Below are 21,890 nucleotides of genomic sequence, written 5' to 3' on the forward strand. Positions count from 1 at the left end.
CTCCGAGCAGAGCGGAGTGGGCACAGGCGGAGTGGGAGCGGGGCGGAGCGGGCCGATCCGAAAATGGCAGATCTTAAAGTGAAGCGGAGTGGGGGGTCCGTGCACACCCCTACTGTATACCATAAATGATACATTTCAGAATAGATAAACCTTATGCACGTTTCTTTCTGATCTAATAGACTTTTGTAAGACTGTTTCTTCTTCTTCTTCTACATTATTATTATTATTATTATTATTATTATTATTATTGAAACCAACAAATGAGCACCAATGCCATTGGAAAGAGGCAGCCATCTTTTCCATAAACGTTCATTTTTCCATGACTTCAGTGAGCTATTTATGAGCCATTAAACAACCTGTTCTTTTAATGGGACTACCATTCATATAACTGAACTACCAAGACAGCTGATCGTATCCAATGTTACTCTAACTTAAGTCCCATTCATTTCAATGGTCTACTTAAGTAGGATACAATATTGGATACAATTCAGGGTCACTATAAGCTACCATAGAGCAAGAAAAGAACATAAATCCAATCAAGTTGTCTTGTCTGAATGTTAGTTCATATACACATAGCGTGGCTCATACACTTACCTTCCCGTAGAAGTCGCTCATTTGTTCCAAGGGGACATGGGACCCATCATACATGGCAATGACTTCTTCATCTGGAACAACACTGAGTCCTCTGGCAAAAGCAAAAGCAGCTTCAGTGCCAAAGAGAAGCAGTTCTTCACATAGCAATATGGAGATTTTACATACAAAAACCCTAGATTCTCTAGTCTTACACAAGCAAAAGACCAGCCTTAACTATTCAGAATACTTTAGCCATGATTTGACATCACACATTCTGCAAGGAACACTGTGGACTGCCAACTGAGACAGACTGAAAGTCTTAAGTCAGCAAAGCAAGCCAAGTTCTATCATACCAACACATAAGGAACAGACTGTGGATCTTAATGCTCTCATTCCTATCCTCAAAATAAATTAGCGTCTGCTTGGGGGCAAAACTGAGTAATTAAAAGCATTCAGATCTTCAATAGAGAGCAAGTCTCCCACCCTTTTAAATATTATTTCATGAAGCACAGATGAGCAAATAGTTATGGCCGCATAACAGCCAATTCCTTTTCAACTTTCATGAAGTTCAGCCTCAATGACTTTAAAGTACAGTACAGATTTACTAACACTGTATCATCGGGATTAGAGGCTGCCACAGTACAAGCAGTACCAACAGCAGAAAGCAGACACAAAAGACACATGCCATAAGTTAACTATATAACAGGGTTTGCTTTGTCTTTCCTTCCTTTCCTAGGCAACCTTTTGGATAATCTGTATAATCTGTACAGCACCATGTACATTGATGGTGCTATATAAATAAATAATAATAATAATAATAATAATAATAATGATACAAAAAAGAGTTCATATTGACCTTTCTTCTGCTTAGCAGTGGTATGCAGTGACCTGTTTCACACATAATATTAATCTATAGTTTATGTAACCCATAGTTTGTTGTCCTATTCAGTGTTTGCCTGGCAGATAATCGAACAAACCATGGTTTGTCTTCTCAATCCCTGCATTGTTTGTTTCCATCCTTCGTTACACACTCCCTCTCTGTATCCCAAATGCCTTTGCAGCACTGTACTCACGGCATGCAGAGTGGCTGGGATTTTTAACTACTCTTGTCCACCACCTATGTAGCTTGGCAAAACAATCCACAAGCAATCCACAGTTCTGGATTCACACATAACAACAACCCATGGTTTAAACAACCCAGAGTTCACAGTTCAACAACAAACCATGGGTACTCTTTCTGGGTTGTTCATAGTTAACAAATCATGGTTTACTAGCTGAGGTGGATTCTCGCATCACAACAACCCAGAAGTCAACAGCCCCTGGGTTAAATAAACTGTGAGTTAGAACCAGGTAGTTAAGTTGGAGGCACGTGAACCTATAACGTGCATCTACTCCCAACTGAAGGATTGAGCAGAATACAGAAAGGTCAAATTCAATTATAATCTTGATTTGCAGGGTGCAAAGCAGAATTGGGTTCAAGTTCCCAATAAGGTATCTTGGGAATCTGTTTTATTGCTTTCCTACATTGAAGACCTCGCAGAGTGGAGGAATCGCCACTAGAAGCCTACATGCACTGCATTCCAAAGGCATGCCTAGTCAGGTAAGTGGGTACAGGATTGCAGCCTTGATGTGCTAGGAAACAGTTAAAATACTGTAGATTCTGGGCATTAGCTGTTTTAATTATAAAAATATATCTAATGTATAAGATCCACTTATTTTTATTCAGTAAAGTAATGTGCACCAAAGAGTATTTAGGATTTTGGGAACTGACCATCAAAAGGGCGACCAACTTTCCTATCCTGGTAAAAAAGGAGGAATGCAATTTTAGGAGAAGATTTATTTTTCCAGACAGATGTAATTAAAGACCTGACTTGAACAGAGTGAAATGCTATCAAGATTGCTTGCAGAATTAACATGGTATTCGCCACTACATTTAATCAACCATAAATGGGATGGGGGCTTTTAAAATGGTAAGTACCACATTGAAATAGATTTAAAAGCTACTGCCTGTGTAGCTTTTTATAAAGATCAGTTACCAACACTGAAGTATTTTTAGCAGTCTTCTAGTGCAATTTAGCAGCTGGAAGCAAGAACATTAGTCAGTACCACATGGCCAGCCAACTCTCCTCCGACCACACAAGCTAGCGAACAGATCTGACTAGTCCAGACAATAAAAGCACTATTCTTTCACTTAGGTAGACATTCCAGCAGAGAACTATGCTACACAGTTAATAAGCTATAAATGAGAGTTAATTAGCCAGTATAAGCATGAACTTCATATACTCACACATAGCTCCTTTGCTCCTCCCTTTGTACCAGCCAGGTTTTAAACCATGGTTTAAAGTTTGCTTCTATATCTTAGCTTGTTTGGAAGCCATTAACCATAGTTTCCAATTCCAATATGGATGTAATGGGAAACTATGGTTAATAGCAGCTTCCTGGTTTGTTTTGTTGCTCACGTAAAGGGAAGAAAGGGGATGTATGCCATCTTAACACAGCCAGGGGCTCATTCCACTGTGTTATATTGCTACCACTGTGGATTCTGAACATTCAGAGCCCACACTTAAAACACACACACACACAACAATTTAGTGCAAACTAAGCAAATTAAGACTCACCTGTATACGGTTCCTAACTGAATATAATGAAAAGCATCTATCTTCATCAATAATGCCTTAAAACCAAGAAAAGGTTTCAGGTGAAACTTATAATCCACACAAAACAGTTTTGATGAAATTTCAGGCAACCCCCTTTAATTAGTATCTCCAGCTAAAGATTCCAAACAGAAGTATGATTTTATCTGCATGCCACCCTGAGATCCCAGTGATATAGGGCGTGATACAAATGTTTAAATAAATAAATAAAGCTTTATTAGAAGAGCAGCCTAATCGGATCAACACTCCACAGTAGGCAATATACAGGCCACAGATCATTAGCAATACTGGAACCCTGAAAGCTTCTGGTTACTTTTGGCTGAATTAACACGTGCCCTGCCTTTGTGTTCAGGCACCTTCACCAGGTGCCCTCTCAAACTCCCCCTCCAGTCCCATTCTGAAGGGTCCCCAACACTGAAATGGAATTTATGAAGGTTTATAAAACGATGCACAGTGTGCAGAAAGACAGGGGAGAGGGGGGGGGAACTCTGCTTTCAACAGTAATTGATTGGTAGCTGATTTGAGACAGACAAAAAATGGCAGTGGTAGCAGCCTGATGTTAGTCCTTCACAGGGCAAGGTTTCCTCACCCAGACTGCTGCTGATCTCTCACAGCTTTGGCTGCTAGTAGCAGACACAAGAGGCACAGTGCAAAGTTGTTCACAAGCAGACAGCTACTCTGGTTCTGAATCTCAGGGCCACAGCAGGTCTTGGGAGGAGAACTCAGCGTGAAAATTGTTATTAAAGCAGCCACATGTTAGTTCCTTATAGGGTGGGGTTTCTTTACCCAGGCTGCTACTACTACTGATGTGTCTCGTAGTTCTGTTGCTTATCTGAGAATAGCTTTCTAACAGCTTTGCAAACTCAAAAGTAATTTGTTAAGAAAATACGTGCCTAGTGTTGGCAATTTACATATTAAGTTGTATGCAATGAGATTAAAATCACAGTTGGTAAACAATCTTGTCTGAATTTGGAGGCAAACCACAAGATCAGCAGAGTTGCATGACTTATCTGTCAATGTGACAATCAAAGCCACATAAATTGGTGGCTCTCACCACATTTTGTGACAGTGAATTTCAAAGCTTACTATTTTTATTTATGCTTGTTTGCTGAAGTACTTTTCCTCTGAGATCTGTCAGAGCCCAGAGATTCAGAAACAAAATAGCAACTAGAACATTTGGGGGAACTCTCCCCCCGCCCCAGTCCCGCTGCCCCAGGTAACTCTCATCTATTTTGTTATATTTAAAATATATCGTAAACCACCTTGAGAACTTTGGTTATTAGGCAATTATAACTACTCCAAATAAATAATAGATGTTCTTTTCCAAATCAGGCAACATAACTACTTTAAGGTAACTTGCACTTATTTTAAACTACTCACAAATACTGACAGATCTGATCAAGCATTAGGAAAGGCTGACAACATATTACACACAATGACTTTCAAATGAAATCATGTATACTTACCCGATGTACATCATAATGTAGACCTCTTATTGCAAAATTTGGATCATAGTCATACTTCCGGATTTCTGCAGGATACTGGCAGAATAAGATTTTTTAAAAAATGTTTTAACAGACAACTCAAGTCATATGAAATATATCTTAAGAGCTTGTCCAGATAAGAAGACCAGCTATTCCTCTTAGTTGATGTTATTTATCCACTATGGCTCTATGGGAGTGGAGAAAGTCTTCTAAGGCCATGCATGAATGCCATTTTTGCAAAGGTTACAACAAAAGCTTATGGCAGTACTCATATGTAGCTAAGACCCATGCATCATACTCCAATGAAAGTGGATATTCAAAGAATGGCAACAGACGAATTCCTCACTTGTTTACTATTTTATCTGGAAAAGTACATCATAACCTCTAAGCATATTACTATGGTAGTCCCAGAAAGTAGAATACAAGTAGATACAAGAAATTCTCTATACTAGTTTCCTTCAAGACAGTTTACCCTCAAAAATTTAGAATTATGAACATTCCATTACACTGCAGATCAGCCTTTGTTAACCAGGGGAGGCAAAGGACAAAACCACAGCTACTTGCTTTTGTAATTTGCTATGGTCTGTACCCCAAAAAGGAGTCCACACAGAAACCCCAAGTTCAATAAACAGGATACAGAAATAGGACTAGTTTTGTTCCACTCCTAAACGAAACATTAGCACCAATATTTTGGAGAATACATTCAATTATGTGTAAAGATCTAATTTCCAATTTACTTCTGCAGAGATATTTATTTACTACTGTAGAGGTATTTATAGACATGTGTATATATAGCCCTTGACATTTGGACAGAAATGTAGCATTGGAATATACAGCATTGGGAACTCAATTCAGATAGTGGAAAGAAATATTCCAGATGAAGCAGCACAGAGGGGGTTAATATCTGTATTTCTACCAGTGCTGTAGAGGTCTTTTGGCCTCAACAGCATTTTAGCTAGAAAGATACCTTCAAAAAGAATATCTGCCTTTATCAAGCAAGACTTTTCGTTCTAGTGTCAACTAGCTGAATTTTGACCGTCACTGGAGCAATATTACTCAACTACTGGTCAAGAAGCACAATGAGTAGAAATCATTTTTATGGATTAAACAGTTCTACAGTTAGTTTTTCTGGCTAGGAATCATTCAATTTAAAAGGAAATCTGAATTTAATACAATCATGCTAAAGAAGGCACAATCTCACAAGACTGAATCAAAAGTATTTTATCAAACACATTATATTAAAGGCTGACTTTCTCTTTTATCTTCTGCAGCCTTCTATTTCAATAAGAGTAACGAGACAGGATTTTCAATAATTCTGCAGAGGTCCAAGACTAGAACAAGAACATAATTAGAGACCATGAAGAATCTAAACTACTGACTGAACAAGTACTCTTTTTCTTGTAAAAGAGAACCATATAGAAACAAGTTTGATTTCTGCGGAAAGTGATATACATCACTGTACTACATTTATTAATGTCAGGTTCCTACTGGACCCAGGTACTACCAAACTGCCAGAGATGCTAGAATCCCAAAGGTTTTATTTTATATCACATCAGGATTATTACCAGAGCCCATATCTAGGATCCTATCTATTGCAAAATCTACTAAGAGATGCTTCTTGTACTCCCATTTTATGACCTCCAACTAGCAGAGCACTGCAGTGTGTTCAGTTTCCAAATTATGATTTTTTAATATCATGGATATGTATGTTCCATCTCATTGAGAAACACTATTTTGCCCTGTAACTATTAACCCTTGCTTATGAAAACTTCAGCCCAGTCCTATGCATGTTACTCAGAAGCAAATCCCACTTGGTTCAATGGGACTTGCGTTCAAATAAGTGGACATACAATTGCAGCCTTAGCCTTCCAAGTAGATGATTGTATGCAGAGACACAGAGAACCAAGCAAAGATCTAAAAGATCTAAATCTATATTTATGTCTAATTATACAAAAAGGCAGGTGAGCTCCATGATCAAAGGTTTTGGATTATGCTCCTAGGTTGCATAGAAATCCCATTTAGCTGTAAACCAATACCATTTTAGTTGTTATAGCAACCAGTTCATGTGAATGCTTGCCCAAGAAATGAATGAATTTTAGAGATGGGATTCTTGATTTCAGTCAATCCATACCAATAAGCAGTACCATGAAATAAAGGCATCAGACAATCAAACCTTAAGGTTACCTGGTACTAGTATAGACATCAAAACTGTGGGCTGATTCACACAACACGTTGAGCTTACTGTGGGTTATTTAACCCACAATGGGCCATGGCACATGAGGCCACCATTATGAATGTGCAACCCCCAATGCAGTTGCGATATATTGTCCGAACCCAGCCACTGTGGGTTATTCGAGGGTTAAACAACCCTTGCACAACTCTACTACCAACTGAAGAACACACATGAAGGACAATTAGTAGGTTCCTGCAACAATTATCTTGCGGAGCCTGGTAGATAATTGTTGCAGCTGCTGCAATATAGGTTTTTTTTCATATGCCTTTCCTCCAGGGATATTCTTCCCTAGAGAAAAAATGTAATTAGAACTAGCTCTAAGCATCTTAGAATTCCCTGTACATTTAAAACAAATACAAAACCCACAGCTTACCCGATGTTCATTGATCAAAAGATCCCGGGCAGCATTAAAGATCAATGTGTGCAAATGCTTGGAATAGAAGACCAACGTGTAGTCATAATCAAAGCCATAGATTTCTATGTCTGAGAGACTCATTTCATTGTTGGAAAAGATAGCATCTGGATTCAGCAAGTTACTCATGATTGAAGGGACCAAGTCTGTGGAAAAGACACACACCAAAAGAGGGGGGGGGAGATTCCAGAGGTTACAGGAATAATAATAAATGTCGATCATTCCAACATACAGACAGTGCACTCTAAAATTTATTTATTTATTTATTTTATTACATTTATATACCGCCCCATAGCCAAAGCTCTCTGGGCGGTTTACAAAAGTTAATGGAATGCACTGACAGAAAACGGAGCGAGTTTTATGCCGTTATACATTGCTAAAATAAGATTCAGTACCTTGTTGAAATATTACAAACTTTGAACTTACAAAAGGAAGAGAGGATGTAGTCAATAGAATTTATTTATTTATTAAATTTATATACCGCCCCATAGCTGAACGTCTCTGGGTGGTTTACAAAAGTTAAAAACAGTAGACATTTTTAAAAAAAGAATATTCAGGGATGGACTTCAACCAGAAACCCAGTTTTAAATCTCAGTTTTGCATCAATATTATGGAATTCCTTGCCTCATGAAGTGTGGATGGTCACATTTCAGAATGTATTTTGCTAGGTGGTGAATACATTTCTATCCCAGCAGGGGTTGCCTGATTACAGTACATTCTTATACATGTCCAATCTGAAGTAAACTCCACTGAGTTTAATGGGACTTACTCTGAGCTAAGTGAGTATATGATTTTGTAAGTGTTGCTCATCTATGGTCTCTGCTTTTGATTTTTTCTTGCATTTATTAAATGCATGGTTTTATATTGTACTGTGGCTTTAAACTGGGATATCAATCAAAATACAAGCTGAATAACAAAAGTAACCTATAATTAACTTTTACTTAGCTGTTAAGATATTTTTTACCCTTAATGAAATATTCCGTTCATGATATAGCCATCACTTGTTGTTTTCTGTTCCTTCTAACTTAAGGAATTAAAATGTTTACTTCTTTTCTTTCCTGTCTCTGCTTCTGACCCATAACTATTTCTGAATAAACTTAATTGGAAGAATAACTTACTCTGTTTACAGCATACAGCAAGGAGAAACTAAACCAACATTTAAAGTAAACCGTAAAGCTAGTACATAGGTATACAATAGCTTGGTTGTTATATAAATACTAAAAAGTGTTTGGATTTTATGTTTAGAAAAGAAATCCATAATGGTTTTTAAGATAATAAATACAACAAGAAACACTTTGCTTCAGTCTCTTACAAAGGCTAAAGATGACCAGTAAAACAGTCAATAGGCTAAATTCAAAAGATTCTTCTACCTTAAAGTTAGAACAGTCACCATCACTACCTCAAAGCAAGACCTGCAGAAGTAAGGATTTTGCAGTGTAGAGAGCTCATGTTCAAAGTTTCAGTCAGCAATGCCTTTTTCCAGGATATTCCATTTAATTCCCTACCCTGGACATTCAGTGGCCGTTGAGCATTCTCAGTTCTCATACACAGAACTGTTCTGGAAGTTTCCCCGTTAAGAGTTTTTCAAAAAAAATTGTTGTACTTCTGCAAACCTTGGGGTTCCTCCAACCTTGCTGATACCTACCTTCTCTGCGCTGATGGTGCTGTTTGGCCTATCTAAGGGCCAGTACTCAGAAGGAATACTGAACTGTATCCATGGGGAGTGGATGACCTCCATTGAGACTTCCACAGGCCAGAAGACATCAGAGCATGGAGCCATCCACCTGACATTATCCATTCACCAGCCAGGTGCTTTGGTCAGGGACTTGGTTTCACTGTGAACAAGTTTCCCATCCGGGGAAAGCCTCCGTGGAGCAAAGATGGGTCACAGGTCAGAAGTAACAATGGAATTCCTCTACCCTATCCTCTCCCCATGTCCCTGATAGCCTCTAGACCAGTGGACAGGGCCCAGGGTCCAAGCCCCTGTGAGCCAGATGGGGAACCTTTGCAGTCTGTTAGGGGTGATTTTGGTAAAGTTTGTTTGTTTTAGTATTTAAAAAGTACAAACCAACTTGGCAAAAAGGTGGTATAGAAATATATTAAATAAGATAAAAACTCTTATTTTGCATTTAAATAATTTTTAACTTACAAGCCATCCAGAAAATGTTGTTACGGGGCAGCACACAAATGTTTTTAATAAACAAACTTTCAGATACATAGCTCAGCTTGACACTATACTACCTCTCATATCTTTTCTTCCAAAGTAAATAGTTTCTTAACTGAGTCTTGCAATAGTGTAGGTCAAACAAAGCCATTGCTCGAAAATCCTTACCTAATTAGGTAGAAGGAAGAATATATTTTAAAATAGCACCCAAAACCTGAAGCTGCATAAGGTAATCTGCCAAAACAAAAAATGCATACCAGAGAGGCAGTGTTTTGAAAGAACCATAACTTAGAACAGGAATGCTATGCATCTGTCTCACTTAGACAAAGTAAGAACAAGATGTATACTTCTGGCTGCAAATGGAGCACAGAGCCATTAGAAGGCTTGACATATTCTTAAAATTGTAACCACCGAAGAACAGCTAACATGAACATTGTATAAAATCCTGATTACACAGTTTGTGTGATAAAATTTCCAAATCCCAATTCATACATAATGGGCTGGTTTGCACGATCATCATGGGCTAAATAAGCCAGAATAGGTTGCTTATGCTGCATCACATGCTGGGAGCCATTTGCCTAACCATCTGCAAGGCACAGTCTGTTGTGTCATCCAAACTTGGGCAGTATGGTTTATTGAAAGAGGAAACAACCATCAAATAACCCAACAACAACCCATGAGTTATTTGTGGGTTGTTTCCCTTTCCAACAAGCCATGCCGCCTAGGTTCAGATGACACAAGTCATACTAACATAGGTGATTAGGTAAATGGCACCCACACTGCAGCTCATAACAAGTGACCATGGCTTGTTTATAAAATATCTGAAATTTCTCTCTCTCTCTCCCCCAGCTTCCAGGAAGATGTGGAACACAGAATATTCTCTTTTTTGAGAGACAATCTGAAGTCTGCTTTATGTGTCAACTGAACCAAACAACTAGAATAAGCTTTTAGCTAAACATCGAAATACACCCGAAAACCCCTAGCCTGCTCAAGCATTATTGTAAACTACCAATCTGTAATCTGACGGAACTGGTCAGTAATTGGTGGCCCCCATAAGGTACCATCTCTTGCTATTGGGTTGAAAATGGAGATATGGGATCACTTCTCCAGTTCCATACCATCAGCAAAAAGAAGTCGGTGGAGGAAGTTAACATGAGACTGGCTGGTAGTTCACTTTGAGTTAGAGGACAGGGGGCCCAGAGCCCCTTTCCATCTCCAGTTCCAAGCAGCCTTCCAATAAAACTAGTCATGGAACAAAAGTTTGTGACAGAATGCACTCTGTATATGCTTAGCGGCACTCTTCTTATTTCACATACATCAAGGCCAAGTACTTTCATAGAAGTCAAGTTCCAGACTATTCTTGGTGAGCCCTTCATCTCTCATCATCATTCCATATGACCACACACATGTGTCTCTCTCAGCCATCTTAACACCATCCTGACCTTCCTCCAAAATTTCTGAAATACAAGTTTCCGAAGTACGGGTTCTTCTCAACCCCAGTACAGAATGTTAATTAAATAAAATCCCAAGAGGGGCTATACTTCAGCACAGAGTTAGTCTCAAGATACTTAACATGATCCAATTCCAGAGAGGACACCAACCCTGTGTATGGCAAAAATACAGGGGTAATACAAAACAACCTTTTTAGGGCAGGCAATTTCAGGATTATGTCTGTAGTGGCAGTATAGTTTTGTGTAGGCCATGTAGCTGAAAGATGAAAGAGTTGTAAATCACTATCAATCTTTATTTTATACAATTTGTTTTTAAACCCTGCCAAACTGCAGCTGTAAAATGGCCTTTAGCTTCACAACTGATTTAATGTTTCAATTGTTATGCAAAGATATAATTATTGGATACATCTTCAGTTCTCTTATTCTAGTACCCCAGGCTAGTTTATCAGCTAGAAGAAACCTCCAATGAGATATTCTCAAGGTTAGCTGAACTCTTGAAGATAGATCTCCAGAGCATGAACACAGGCACTGAGCAAAATAAGCTATATGGAAGAAAGTAAAAACTTAATTATCTATTTTGGTTTTCTTCTGGAGATGTCTCACATATACACAATTTCAGATCTTGATTGGGTTTTTCCTGACTTTATATTCTCTCTCTCTCTCTCTCTCTCAAAGCCAATTATTTAGAATGACTCACATCTGAAAACAAATTAAAGTGCCGTTACTTTGGAAAATGGATTCCCAATATTCTTTCACTATTTTAAGTGCCTGATAGTTTTAACTAGTTTAAATGTACTATTGTACAGAATAGATCAGAACATCAAAGCTGATTATAAAAACAGAATTCAACAGTTTGCCTGAAGATGAAATAATCCTTATCAAAAGATATTCAAATTGAGTAACACCACTAGAGACAGGCCTGCATTGAAGCTTTCACCTTCATGATATAGAAACATGTATGCCAGTAGTTTGGAAGCAGCTGTGACCTCAAAAGTAATATGTAATATATATCCCAACTTATCATCATGAAAGGTTAACAAATAAATTATAATGGATTGGGTCCAAAGGTTCCCTCCTTCTATTCAAGGAACACTTTCTTCAGAGGAAGGAAACCTTTGAATCCAAACTAGAATGATAAAGCAACAGATTTAAAGCTGTTGTTAGAATTATACACCTAAACAAACTTTATATTTGGGCAAATATTTAGCATCTACAAGGTCATAAAAGCAGTATTTCTTGATCAATTCTCCCCTCCCCCCTTTAGCACTGGCGGGAATAATAGAAAAGCGTAATGAATATATAACTACTGCAGACATATTTAAAATAAGGCCCTGGAAAATATCACAAAATGGCTAGGCCTCATCAGACTCTCCTCCACACATTTTGCTGATCACAACATTCTGTAGCAATGAATATCATAGATCTTTTCTGCAAGGCATCTAGCTATAGAATCACAGAATAGTAGAGTTGGAAGGCTTTATTGTACAAGGAACTCACAGTTGTTGGATATCTTTGTCCCAGCACGTCTGTTTCAGCAAACTGAATTTTCCCAGCATTAAACAACAATATTTTCTTCCCCAAAACTTTCCACACCACCCTAGTTAGTACAGGCATTTCTTCTACACTTGCAACCTGAAACGATTACAGCACCTGGAAGAGGCTAATTTGAATGTCTACTACAACCTCCGTCCACATTCCATCTTTCAACTGACCAAATGCAGACTTCATTGCTTCAACATCTGTCACTGTTTTTCTTCCTTCTCCTTCCCCTTACTCTTCTGCTTTGTTTGATGAAGAGTTCTGGAGAACTCAAACCCTTACACACTATTTTTGTTACCTTTAAGTTGGCTTAATAAAAGGCATTCCCCTAATATGGATGTTATCATTCTTCTCATGGCCAACACAACTACATAAGAACATAAAAAGACCCATGCTGGTCCATCTAGTCCAGCACTCTGTTTACACAGTAGTCAACCAGGTGATGACCGAGGACCAACAAAGCAGGACATGGTGCAACAACACCCTCCCACCCATGTTCCCCATCAACTGGTGTATATAGGCTTACTGCTTCTGATACTGGAGGTGGCACACAGCCATCAGGACTAGTAGCCATTGATAGCCTTCTCCTCCAAGAATGTATCTAACCCCTTTTAAAGCCATCCAAATTGGTGGCCATCACTATATCTTGTGATAGTGAATTCCATAGCTTAACTATGTACTTTGTGAAAAAGTACTTCCTTTTATCTGTCCTGAATCTCTCAGCTTCATGGGATGACCCCGAGTTCTAGTATTATGGGATTGGGAGAATAATGTCTCCCTATCCACATTCTCCACACCATGCATAATTTTGTACACCTCTATCATGTCTCCCCTTAGCCTCCTTTTTTCCAAGCCACCACTACATCTTGTAGTGAATTCCGTAGTTTAACTTTGCACTGTGTGAAGAAGTACCTCCTTTTATTTGTCCTGAATCTCCCACCAATCAGTTTCATGGGATGACCCCGGTTCTAGTATTATCAGAGAAGAAGAAAAATGTCTCCCTATTCACATTTTCCACATAATTTTGCAAAATTTTGTACGCCTCTATCAGGTACCCCCTTAGACTCCTTTTTTCCAAGCTAAACAACCCCAGCTGTTGTAACTTTCCCTCATAGGAGAGATGTTCCAGCCCCTTGAGCATTTTAGTTGCCCTTTTCTGCAATTTTTCCAGCTCTAACAATATAATTTATTATAAGATGGAACTGCATGTCACAGGAACCTAGTGGGGCAACTGTGTTATTATGCACTAGGACTAGAGAGCAAAAGAGAATGATAATCTGGCTTCTGCCGTCAGCCAGGCGACCTAGGACACTGGCAGGCTGCACCCTCTACTTCCCAGGAATAATATCAAACCAAGGGAGAAGTGCATTCTTATAATTCACCACCTTGTCATTTTAGGTTGTAAGCCTGATTAAAGGATCTGTCTCTCTCTTATTGATGTGAGCCACTTTGGGAGACAATCATTGCTGAAAATCTGGATAAATATACAGTAGATAAATTATAATTTACACACAGATCTTTAGAGGCTGGTTTCTCCATTACAGTACGACTCTCTCATATGGCCACCTAGCCTCCAGCAACGCCCTGTGTCCCAAGCCTTTATTTAGATTAGAAAATACTGGCATTTCTTCCTTAAAAGGCAAAAGGTAAAATGAAACGAAACAAAACACACCAACAGCCTTGCCAGTTTCCTTTGACTGCTCTAGATAAGACAAGGTAATTGCCAACAATAAGTTCAAGACAGTAACAAACTCCAGAACTTTGTGAAATTCACCAACAGGGATAAACTGCAACTAGACTAAAAGGGAGCATCTTGTGAAAGGAAAAAAAGTGTCACTGGGCAAACTTCAGGGTCTGGTGGGCAAGCCCTTTGTTAGACGTAGGGTGACAAAAAGGCAGGAAGTATCACCTGTGAATATATTCCCTTGTGTTCAACTAGACTTAGCTATCACTACAAACCCATCCTCAGTGATTCACTTGGGGAGGCTCAATATTAACGTGATTGAACAATGCCATGTCTCTTCCATCCCATTTTTAAAAAGAAAAATAAAGAACATTTCCTCATAGCTCCGGCAACTGAATTCCAGAAAGAAGCACGTTCTCCAATGCTGCCAACAATTCACTGAAGTGGACAGACAGCCAATACATAAATCACTTAATGGAAACAAGAATTACTAATGATTAACATTCATTTACTACCGAGGGTCTTGTGTTTACAATTAAACTGAGAGCTGGTAGCAAAACAGCTTCTCAGAAGCAATCAAGAAGCATGAATAAGAACCTAATGGTCTCCATTTCCTAGTACACCCCCAAACTTTCTAGAAGAGCCAAGATTGCTAGAAACATCACCTTCATGCTAGGAGTCTTAGATTACCTTGGCTTCCTCTAGCCACAACTTCCAATCCTGGCAGAACTTCCAATCCTGGCAGCATCTATGTGACTTAGCTTCCCAACCACAATGGAAACTAACCTGAGCGGCCCATGTCAATAACCTATGTCTCCCAATTACTATTTCAACATCAAACAAGCACTCACTACAGTTCTTCCTTTTAAAGTTATCACTTATGATTTAAATATTGATTGCTTTGTTAACCGTAAAATTGCAATGACTAACTAGTGAATGTGTGCCGCCACCATTGTATACAGTTCTGCACATTATGAGCACTTGTCAATTTCTTTAGGGCCTTAACCTAGTACTCAACTATGCACCAGTAGGGGTCTCCAACAAAATGTTGCAGTATAGAATGCTCTGTTGAAGGTTCAAGCCAGGCATGCACTTTTTCTGGATACTTCATTCCATTCTCCCCCTCCTCTACCAGCCAGCATTCAATGCCAACTGATAGAGGTAAGAGACCAGCTTCCCATTTATTACTACACGCTCAATGAAGAAAGGCTACCTTTCTCTAGTGCCTTTTTTCAGCGGAGAGAGACACAAAGAAATTTTCTCTGTGCAGAGAGGAATAGAGAGATCTTCTCCATGCCTTTTAGAAAGGGACTCTAATGGTGCCAGGGAGGAGTGCTCAGAAGAGAGAGAATCCAGCCCCCCAAGGGTGTCCCAGGAGGCAATCCGTCCCCCAGGTCAGAACAGTTGACCATTCCTGCCTTAAGAGGTGAGTGGAGGCCTCTCATGTCTTTCTGTTCACTTTTTCTATAGAGGTGTATGTGTCTGGGCTCCAACTGCTCAGAACGCATAAGCCACACGGTATTTCACACACGTTGACCATAACATTTCTCATCACAGAGGATGACAAACTTGGGGCCACTGTGGGTAATATTGCTTGGAAGCCCTTTCTTTTTGATAAGCATCATCTCACAACATAATGACCCTATTCAGATGACATGCTATGCCACGGTGGTTTAAGTATTTTGAGCTAAACATTATGGCTTAGCGTGTCGTGTGAACCATGGCTTAAAGCATCGTGTGAACCATTCTTTACCACGATAGCTACATAACCACAGTTTCAACATGCTCATTTGCTTCAAAAGGGTTAGTGGCCAAACCATGGCATTGTTGTCTGAACAGACACAATGCCTTCTTTTTGAGAGTGCTTTCTAGACTTCTGATATGGCACTAGTGTACCAAACCAGGAGTGTAGGAAGGACCTTCACACCCAAGCTATTCTCCAACATTCTGTAGGCTCCTCAATTCTGACTAGAAAACACAGAATAATTACTGCATATTCATACAATAAGCCAGTTAATAATTTATTCTTAAGGAATATACTATGATTACTTTCACATTTCAGTGATCACCCTCCAAGGGCTATTTTACACGTTACATCAGCAAGCCCAGGTTTGCCACCAAGAGTACCCTCAACAGGAGCAACAATCAATCCCATCACCCTGACAAGTATACCTATATAATGTAACTCATTCAGGCCTCATCTTTTTCAGGTGCATTCCAGGAACAGCAATACATAAAGTCACCCCATGTTGCCAGGTTGTTTGCATCTAAAACAGTCTCTCTTGTATTTTTTAATTTAAAAAAAGCTCTGCAAAAGTCTTACAACTTTCTCTATTTCTACATGAAGTAAATAAAGTCATCTGTCATCACTTTCTCCAATACCTCTCACTCATGTTGCCTCCAACTTGAATAGTTTTGCCCCTTTTTAGCAGAATCCCTCTTCTGTTCATCTGGATTTGCTTGCAGTCATGCTTAATGCTTACTACAAAAATGTTACGTTGCCTGCTAAACAACAGAAAAGATACCTGAGGACCAAAACAGATGCAATGGATCCATATCCCAATTTTGTTGCTGAGTTGTTTGTTTGTTTTAATAAAGACCATTTTAAAGTAGCCACTAGACCTCTGATTTTTACTGGAACAGGAGAATTACGAGAGAAAGATGTTTAATAGTTTCTCCCCCAGTTTAATAGTTTTTCCCCCACTTCCCGCCACACACACATTTCCTGATCTAAATTGCCACCACACTCACAAAGAGCTACTATTAGTCCTACTCTGAAAGAAATACAAAGACTGGCGAGAAGTTAAGCGATCTCATTACGTATCTTCCACATCATATCTGTTTTGGCCTTTGGTCTATGCCCAGGTGTCCTGGCAGCCTATTCACACAACTATGGCATGGGATAAAACCTAAGAAAATGTGCTAGCTCCAAGCACAGGAATTGGCTTTTGGTACACCACCACATTCTCCCATTTTAAACCACACCACAGACTGACAGCCAACACCTGCACCACATGGCAGCTACCGCCTGGGCAGGCCAGTCTTTTTGCCAGTTTCACACATTTTGCCTCCTAGGGGGAGCTCAAGGCAGCATACAGGGGTTATCCCATCAATTGATTCTTCACACAGCAGCCCTGTGTAGGCTTAGGCTGAGTGCCAAAGTCATCTACATGAGCTTCATAGCCATGCAGCAATTTGAACACAGAGTGTAGGTGATTTTCAGTAGATCAGCAAGGATTCCTGACTCTCAATTATCTAATACCAGGAACAAAATGATTGTCTCTTGCCCTAAATCATACTGCCAAAATGAAGAAAGCTTGGGCTAAGCAGGAGTGGATTTGTGTGCGGAAAGGCTGTAAGCTCCCTTCAATTATGGTACTCAAAGAAAATGTCTGGGTTCAAAATCCTTTAATTCTATGTCTCCCCCCGCTCCTTTTCTTTTCTTTTTTCTTTTTTTGGCACCAGGTTGGTGGATCTCGGGATTCGGGTAAATGCACCACACATCCTGCAGGGCTGAAGTCTGGCTCGCTCTCTGCCTTAGACCACGCTGGCTCTGGGTTCAACCCGCTACCGTGACCGTGACCCTGTGACCTTGGCCACGGAGAGTTCCTGTCCCACATTTAGAAGCTGGAAAAAGGTATCATCCCAGAACACACACCCAGCACTTTTAAGAGAGCGGCGGCGGAGTCACCCTGATTGCAGAGCTGCCACACAAGGATCCGAATGAAAGAGAGAAAAAAAGGGGGGGGGGGGAAGAGAAGAAAGAAAAACTTGTCGCATGTAGTCTAAGGGGAGCAGGCGAAGGCGCGATCTCCCTCCAGCTCCACAGCTGAGGCCACCCTAACGGTGCAGAAGGTGGGGGGGAGGGAAAGGCGCCCTGCTGCCGGGAAGATCCCGCCCGCCCCCTCCTTAAAAAACAAACCCCTCACCTTTCGTCACTTTTTTGGCCTCGTTATAGCGCTTCCACAGGTAGTTCTTCATGTCGGGAGGCGGAGCAGAGGGCTGCTGTTGCTGCCGCGGGGCCAGCGTGCAGTAGGGATTTGCCTTTAAGCCGCCGCCGCCGCTGCAGCAGCAGGCGCAAAGCCGAGCTGAGGCGGCGGCGGCAGAAGAAGAAGAAACAGGAGCCGCCACAGCGTTCCCCGCTGCCCCGAGCAAGACCCTCGCGGCAGACGCCGCCGTGGCTGCCATGACTGGTGGTGCAGCAGCAGCTTTTGGCGACTCCCCAGAAATCCCTGCAAGGAAGATTGAAGGAAGGAAGGAGGAAAAGCAAGCGAGCGAGCGCGCCCGCCCTGGCAGCAGCAGCAGCACCTCCTCGCCGGCCCGGGCTCTTCTGCTTGTCCAACAGCCGCCGTCGCCGGCTGAAGTCACTTCCTCAGGCCACGCCTCCCTGCTGCTTGTCTGCCTCTTGGAGGGGAACTAGGGGGCAGGACGCAGAGGCGGCGGCGGCGCGTGTCTACGCGTAAACTCCGCCCCCTTCCTCAGGGGAGGGCGCACGCTCGAGGAGACGTCAGAAGTGATACCTGCCTCTGCCCGTTTTCCTCTTCCCTCCCCAGCGCTTCTTCTTCACCATCGTCGTCTTATTTATTGGTTCGGGAGATGGAAGATGTACCATCCTTCAAACGCCTCCTATCTTTTTAGGCAAGCGTTCCTTGGACTATAACTTATTCTGGTTTTATATGACATTTAAAAAGTTTTAACATTTTAAATCTTGATATATACATATATTGTATATTGTGGTTTTAATTGCAAACTGTTGAAAAAAGCCTTGGCTGTTGGGTGGTATAAATATGTAATAAATAAATGTGCGAGATGAAATGGAAGCATTTTGCTGCTCCAAGAAGCTGCGCTGCATTATAGGAGAGACATACCCTTTGCAGAGCAATGAATGCTGGGACACACCTTTGAAATAGCATGGCATTTTACTGGTGCCCCTGCTACTTGAGCCAATATGTAACTGAGACAGTTCACATTCCCATAGACACTGTTACAGCAGTATCAAAATTCTTCTATTGCAAATAAGCAGAAATTGGGGGGTGTCTACACACAGGGAAAGCGCCACGGTGGCTGTGGATCTGCGCCCTGTCGGATAGATGATGCAGACCCAGCTTCACAGCCACCGTGGGGTTTCCCCACGATGCTCTGATTTGAAAATTTGGGGATTTACAAAAGGAGTGATGTCAACATGGTGCTTCTGCCGTGTAAGTCGCTCCAGGGTGTTGGGATTACCTGACGCCGCCCCGGGACTGTCTTCACAGCACCGGGTTGGCACTGCCTCCCTCTTCAACCCTGTGCTTTCCCTCTCTCAGGGCAGCATCAGGTAACCTTCCACCAGGCTCAGAAGCTGTGTCATCTAACCCACGGTGCCCAGATCCACAGCTACTGTGCGGCTTTCCCCATGTGCAGACAGCCAAGAGAGGGAAAGTGTGGGGTTGAGGAGGGAAGTGGCACCAACCCAGCACAGGGAAGACAGCCCCGAGACAAACTGTGTATCTACCCTTGCAACGTTTTTACAACTAGACATGCAGAAGCATTGTTATGTGTGTTACTCAGATGTAAGCCCCACTGTGTTCAATGGGGCTTAGTAGTTGGTTAATCCGTTACAGTCTTCAGTATATATTTGCCCAGTTTCTTTTATAACAACTCAGTGGAAAAGAGTAAAGGGCCGTAATGTGAGGCAATCGCTCACTTTCACTACAAAAAGACCTCCTGTGGAGCCATTCTAGGAACACAAAGTATCATGCCAACAGATTTGCAGGCCTTAAGACTACCTACTCACATCAAAGGAACATAACAATCCCAATATGATATCTGGCCCCAATTCTACAAACTCCTGTTAATTATCTCACTCTCAGTAGGGCTTTTATTCCTAGTATCAGAGATGTGTGGCTCTCCAGATGTTTTGGACTGCAACTGCTATCAGCCCTTGCCTGATGGCTATATGCTTTCTCCAGTATCAGAGGCAGTGTGCCTATGTACACCAGTTCCTGGGGAACATGGCAGGAGGGTGCTGTTGCACTCATGCCTTGCTTGTGGGATTCCTGTTGACAGCTGGTTGCAAACAGCATGCTGGACTAGATGGACGCTTTGTCTCATCCAGCATGTCTCTTCTTATTTTCTTGGTATAGCCAAGGGTGAAGGACCATGGGAATTATAGTCCAACAGCATCTCGAGGGCCACATGTTCCCCATCCCTGATATACTTACATACTCACAACATTATTGCTTTGCGTATCCTGTTACCGTCTTTAAAATGCAGCTTTTCTCTGAGAATCTTATCAAGAGTGGGCTAATAGATACTGAGGAAGAGCTGCTTCACCCTTATCATACCAGCAGTTTTCCTCCTGAAATCACTCCTATCAAGCTGCTTTTCTCCCCGTAAAAGGTAAGATAGGGGTGGGGTGGGGGGCAAGTTCAGTGTAACTGACAAAAGTGTGAAGCTAGAGATTTGGCATCAAAACACAATATTTGCTGCCAATGTGCAAAACAGGAAAGAGACATGTGCAGTGGGAAAGCAGCAAACTGGGTTTAACCCTTCTCACACCACTTCATATCTTCTGCAGATCCTCCCCTAGGCCACTTCTCTCCCACTTGTCAAGGAAACAAATGCATGGGGGGGTGGGGGAGATAATAACCAACCATATTTTAAATACTGAAATAAACAAATCCAACAATAACAAAAGAAAGATATCTAATCAGATGTTACAGTGATCATTTTCTAGAGTCATGAATCCTCAAAATTATTGCAGAAAATGTCTCCCTTCCTTTTTCTTTTAAAGTTGGCTCTAGTTCTCTTTTAACTTCACTGGCAACCAGTCTAAATTGCCCATTGTTCTTCCGTTGCACAAAGTAAATGGCTCTGGGACATTGTGCAAGTTCTAACAAAGATACAAGCGTTTAGAACAGCCTGTTCATGGTGTGATCAACATAGCTTAAAAAAACCAAGCAAGAGGAAAGATACGCAAATGCCTATGTAAAAATAACTGCTCAGACCCATTCCTCAGATGCAGATTGGGGAAGATTAATGCCTAATTGCCCCTGCACCAGCACCACGTAATTGGGAACCATCTGATGCTGCAGCAGGACGAGGGACAGCACAGTGGGACCATGCAAGGACCAGGATATCCTATAAACTAGTAGCAAACTCATTTTCTCAGTGTGGAGCCTTAGGCAGCCAAAATACACAATCCGCATACAAGGGGAAGTATCATCAGGCCTGAGGATTTGCAAAAGATGAGTTTAAAAAAACCCTTAGAAACAGCCCAATCGAACTGAGGCCTAATCTACACTAAGCACGATGTTGTTGTTTATTCATTCAGTCGTTTCCGACTCTTCGTGACTTCATGGACCAGCCCACGCCAGAGCTTTCTGTCGGCTGTCGCCACCCCTAGCTCCCCCAAGGTCAAGTCTGTCACCTCCAGAATATCATCCATCCATCTTGCCCTTGGTCGGCCCCTCTTCCTTTTGCCTTCCACTTTCCCCAGCATAAGCCTCTTCTCCAGGGTATCCTGTCTTCTCATTATGTGGCCAAAGTACTTCAGTTTTGCCTTTAATACCATTCCCTCAAGTGAGCAGTCTGGCTTTATTTCCTGGAGTATGGACTGGTTTGATCTTCTTGCAGTCCAAGGCACTCTCAGAATTTTCCTCCAACACCACAGTTCAAAAGCATCTATCTTCCTAAGCAGGATATTGCACTATAA

At 41.2% G+C, this 21,890-nt stretch overlaps 1 protein-coding gene across 3 annotated transcripts in view; it reads right to left on the reverse strand.

Annotated features, from left to right (window-relative positions):
* Positions 1–18,397, reverse strand: part of NT5DC3 (5'-nucleotidase domain containing 3) — a 56,404-nt gene extending 38,007 nt beyond the window's left edge. For 2 of the 3 annotated variants that reach the window (XM_063133397.1, XM_063133398.1), the window contains exons 1-5: positions 18,124–18,232; positions 7,318–7,502; positions 4,694–4,768; positions 3,192–3,247; positions 595–685 (exon numbers count right to left, since the gene is read on the reverse strand). In XM_063133397.1, the coding sequence (XP_062989467.1) occupies positions 595–685; positions 3,192–3,247; positions 4,694–4,768; positions 7,318–7,502; positions 18,124–18,175 (459 nt within the window). In that variant the 5' untranslated portion in view covers positions 18,176–18,232. Of the gene's footprint in view, positions 1–594; positions 686–3,191; positions 3,248–4,693; positions 4,769–7,317; positions 7,503–18,123 lie in introns of all 3 variants that reach the window. The other variant, XR_010025798.1, reaches the window with a different exon arrangement.
* Between the last annotated feature and the right edge of the window lie 3,493 nt (positions 18,398–21,890).

The sequence above is a fragment of the Elgaria multicarinata genome, chromosome 9 (genome assembly GCF_023053635.1).
Source record: "Elgaria multicarinata webbii isolate HBS135686 ecotype San Diego chromosome 9, rElgMul1.1.pri, whole genome shotgun sequence".
Lineage (NCBI taxonomy): Eukaryota > Metazoa > Chordata > Lepidosauria > Squamata > Anguidae > Elgaria > Elgaria multicarinata.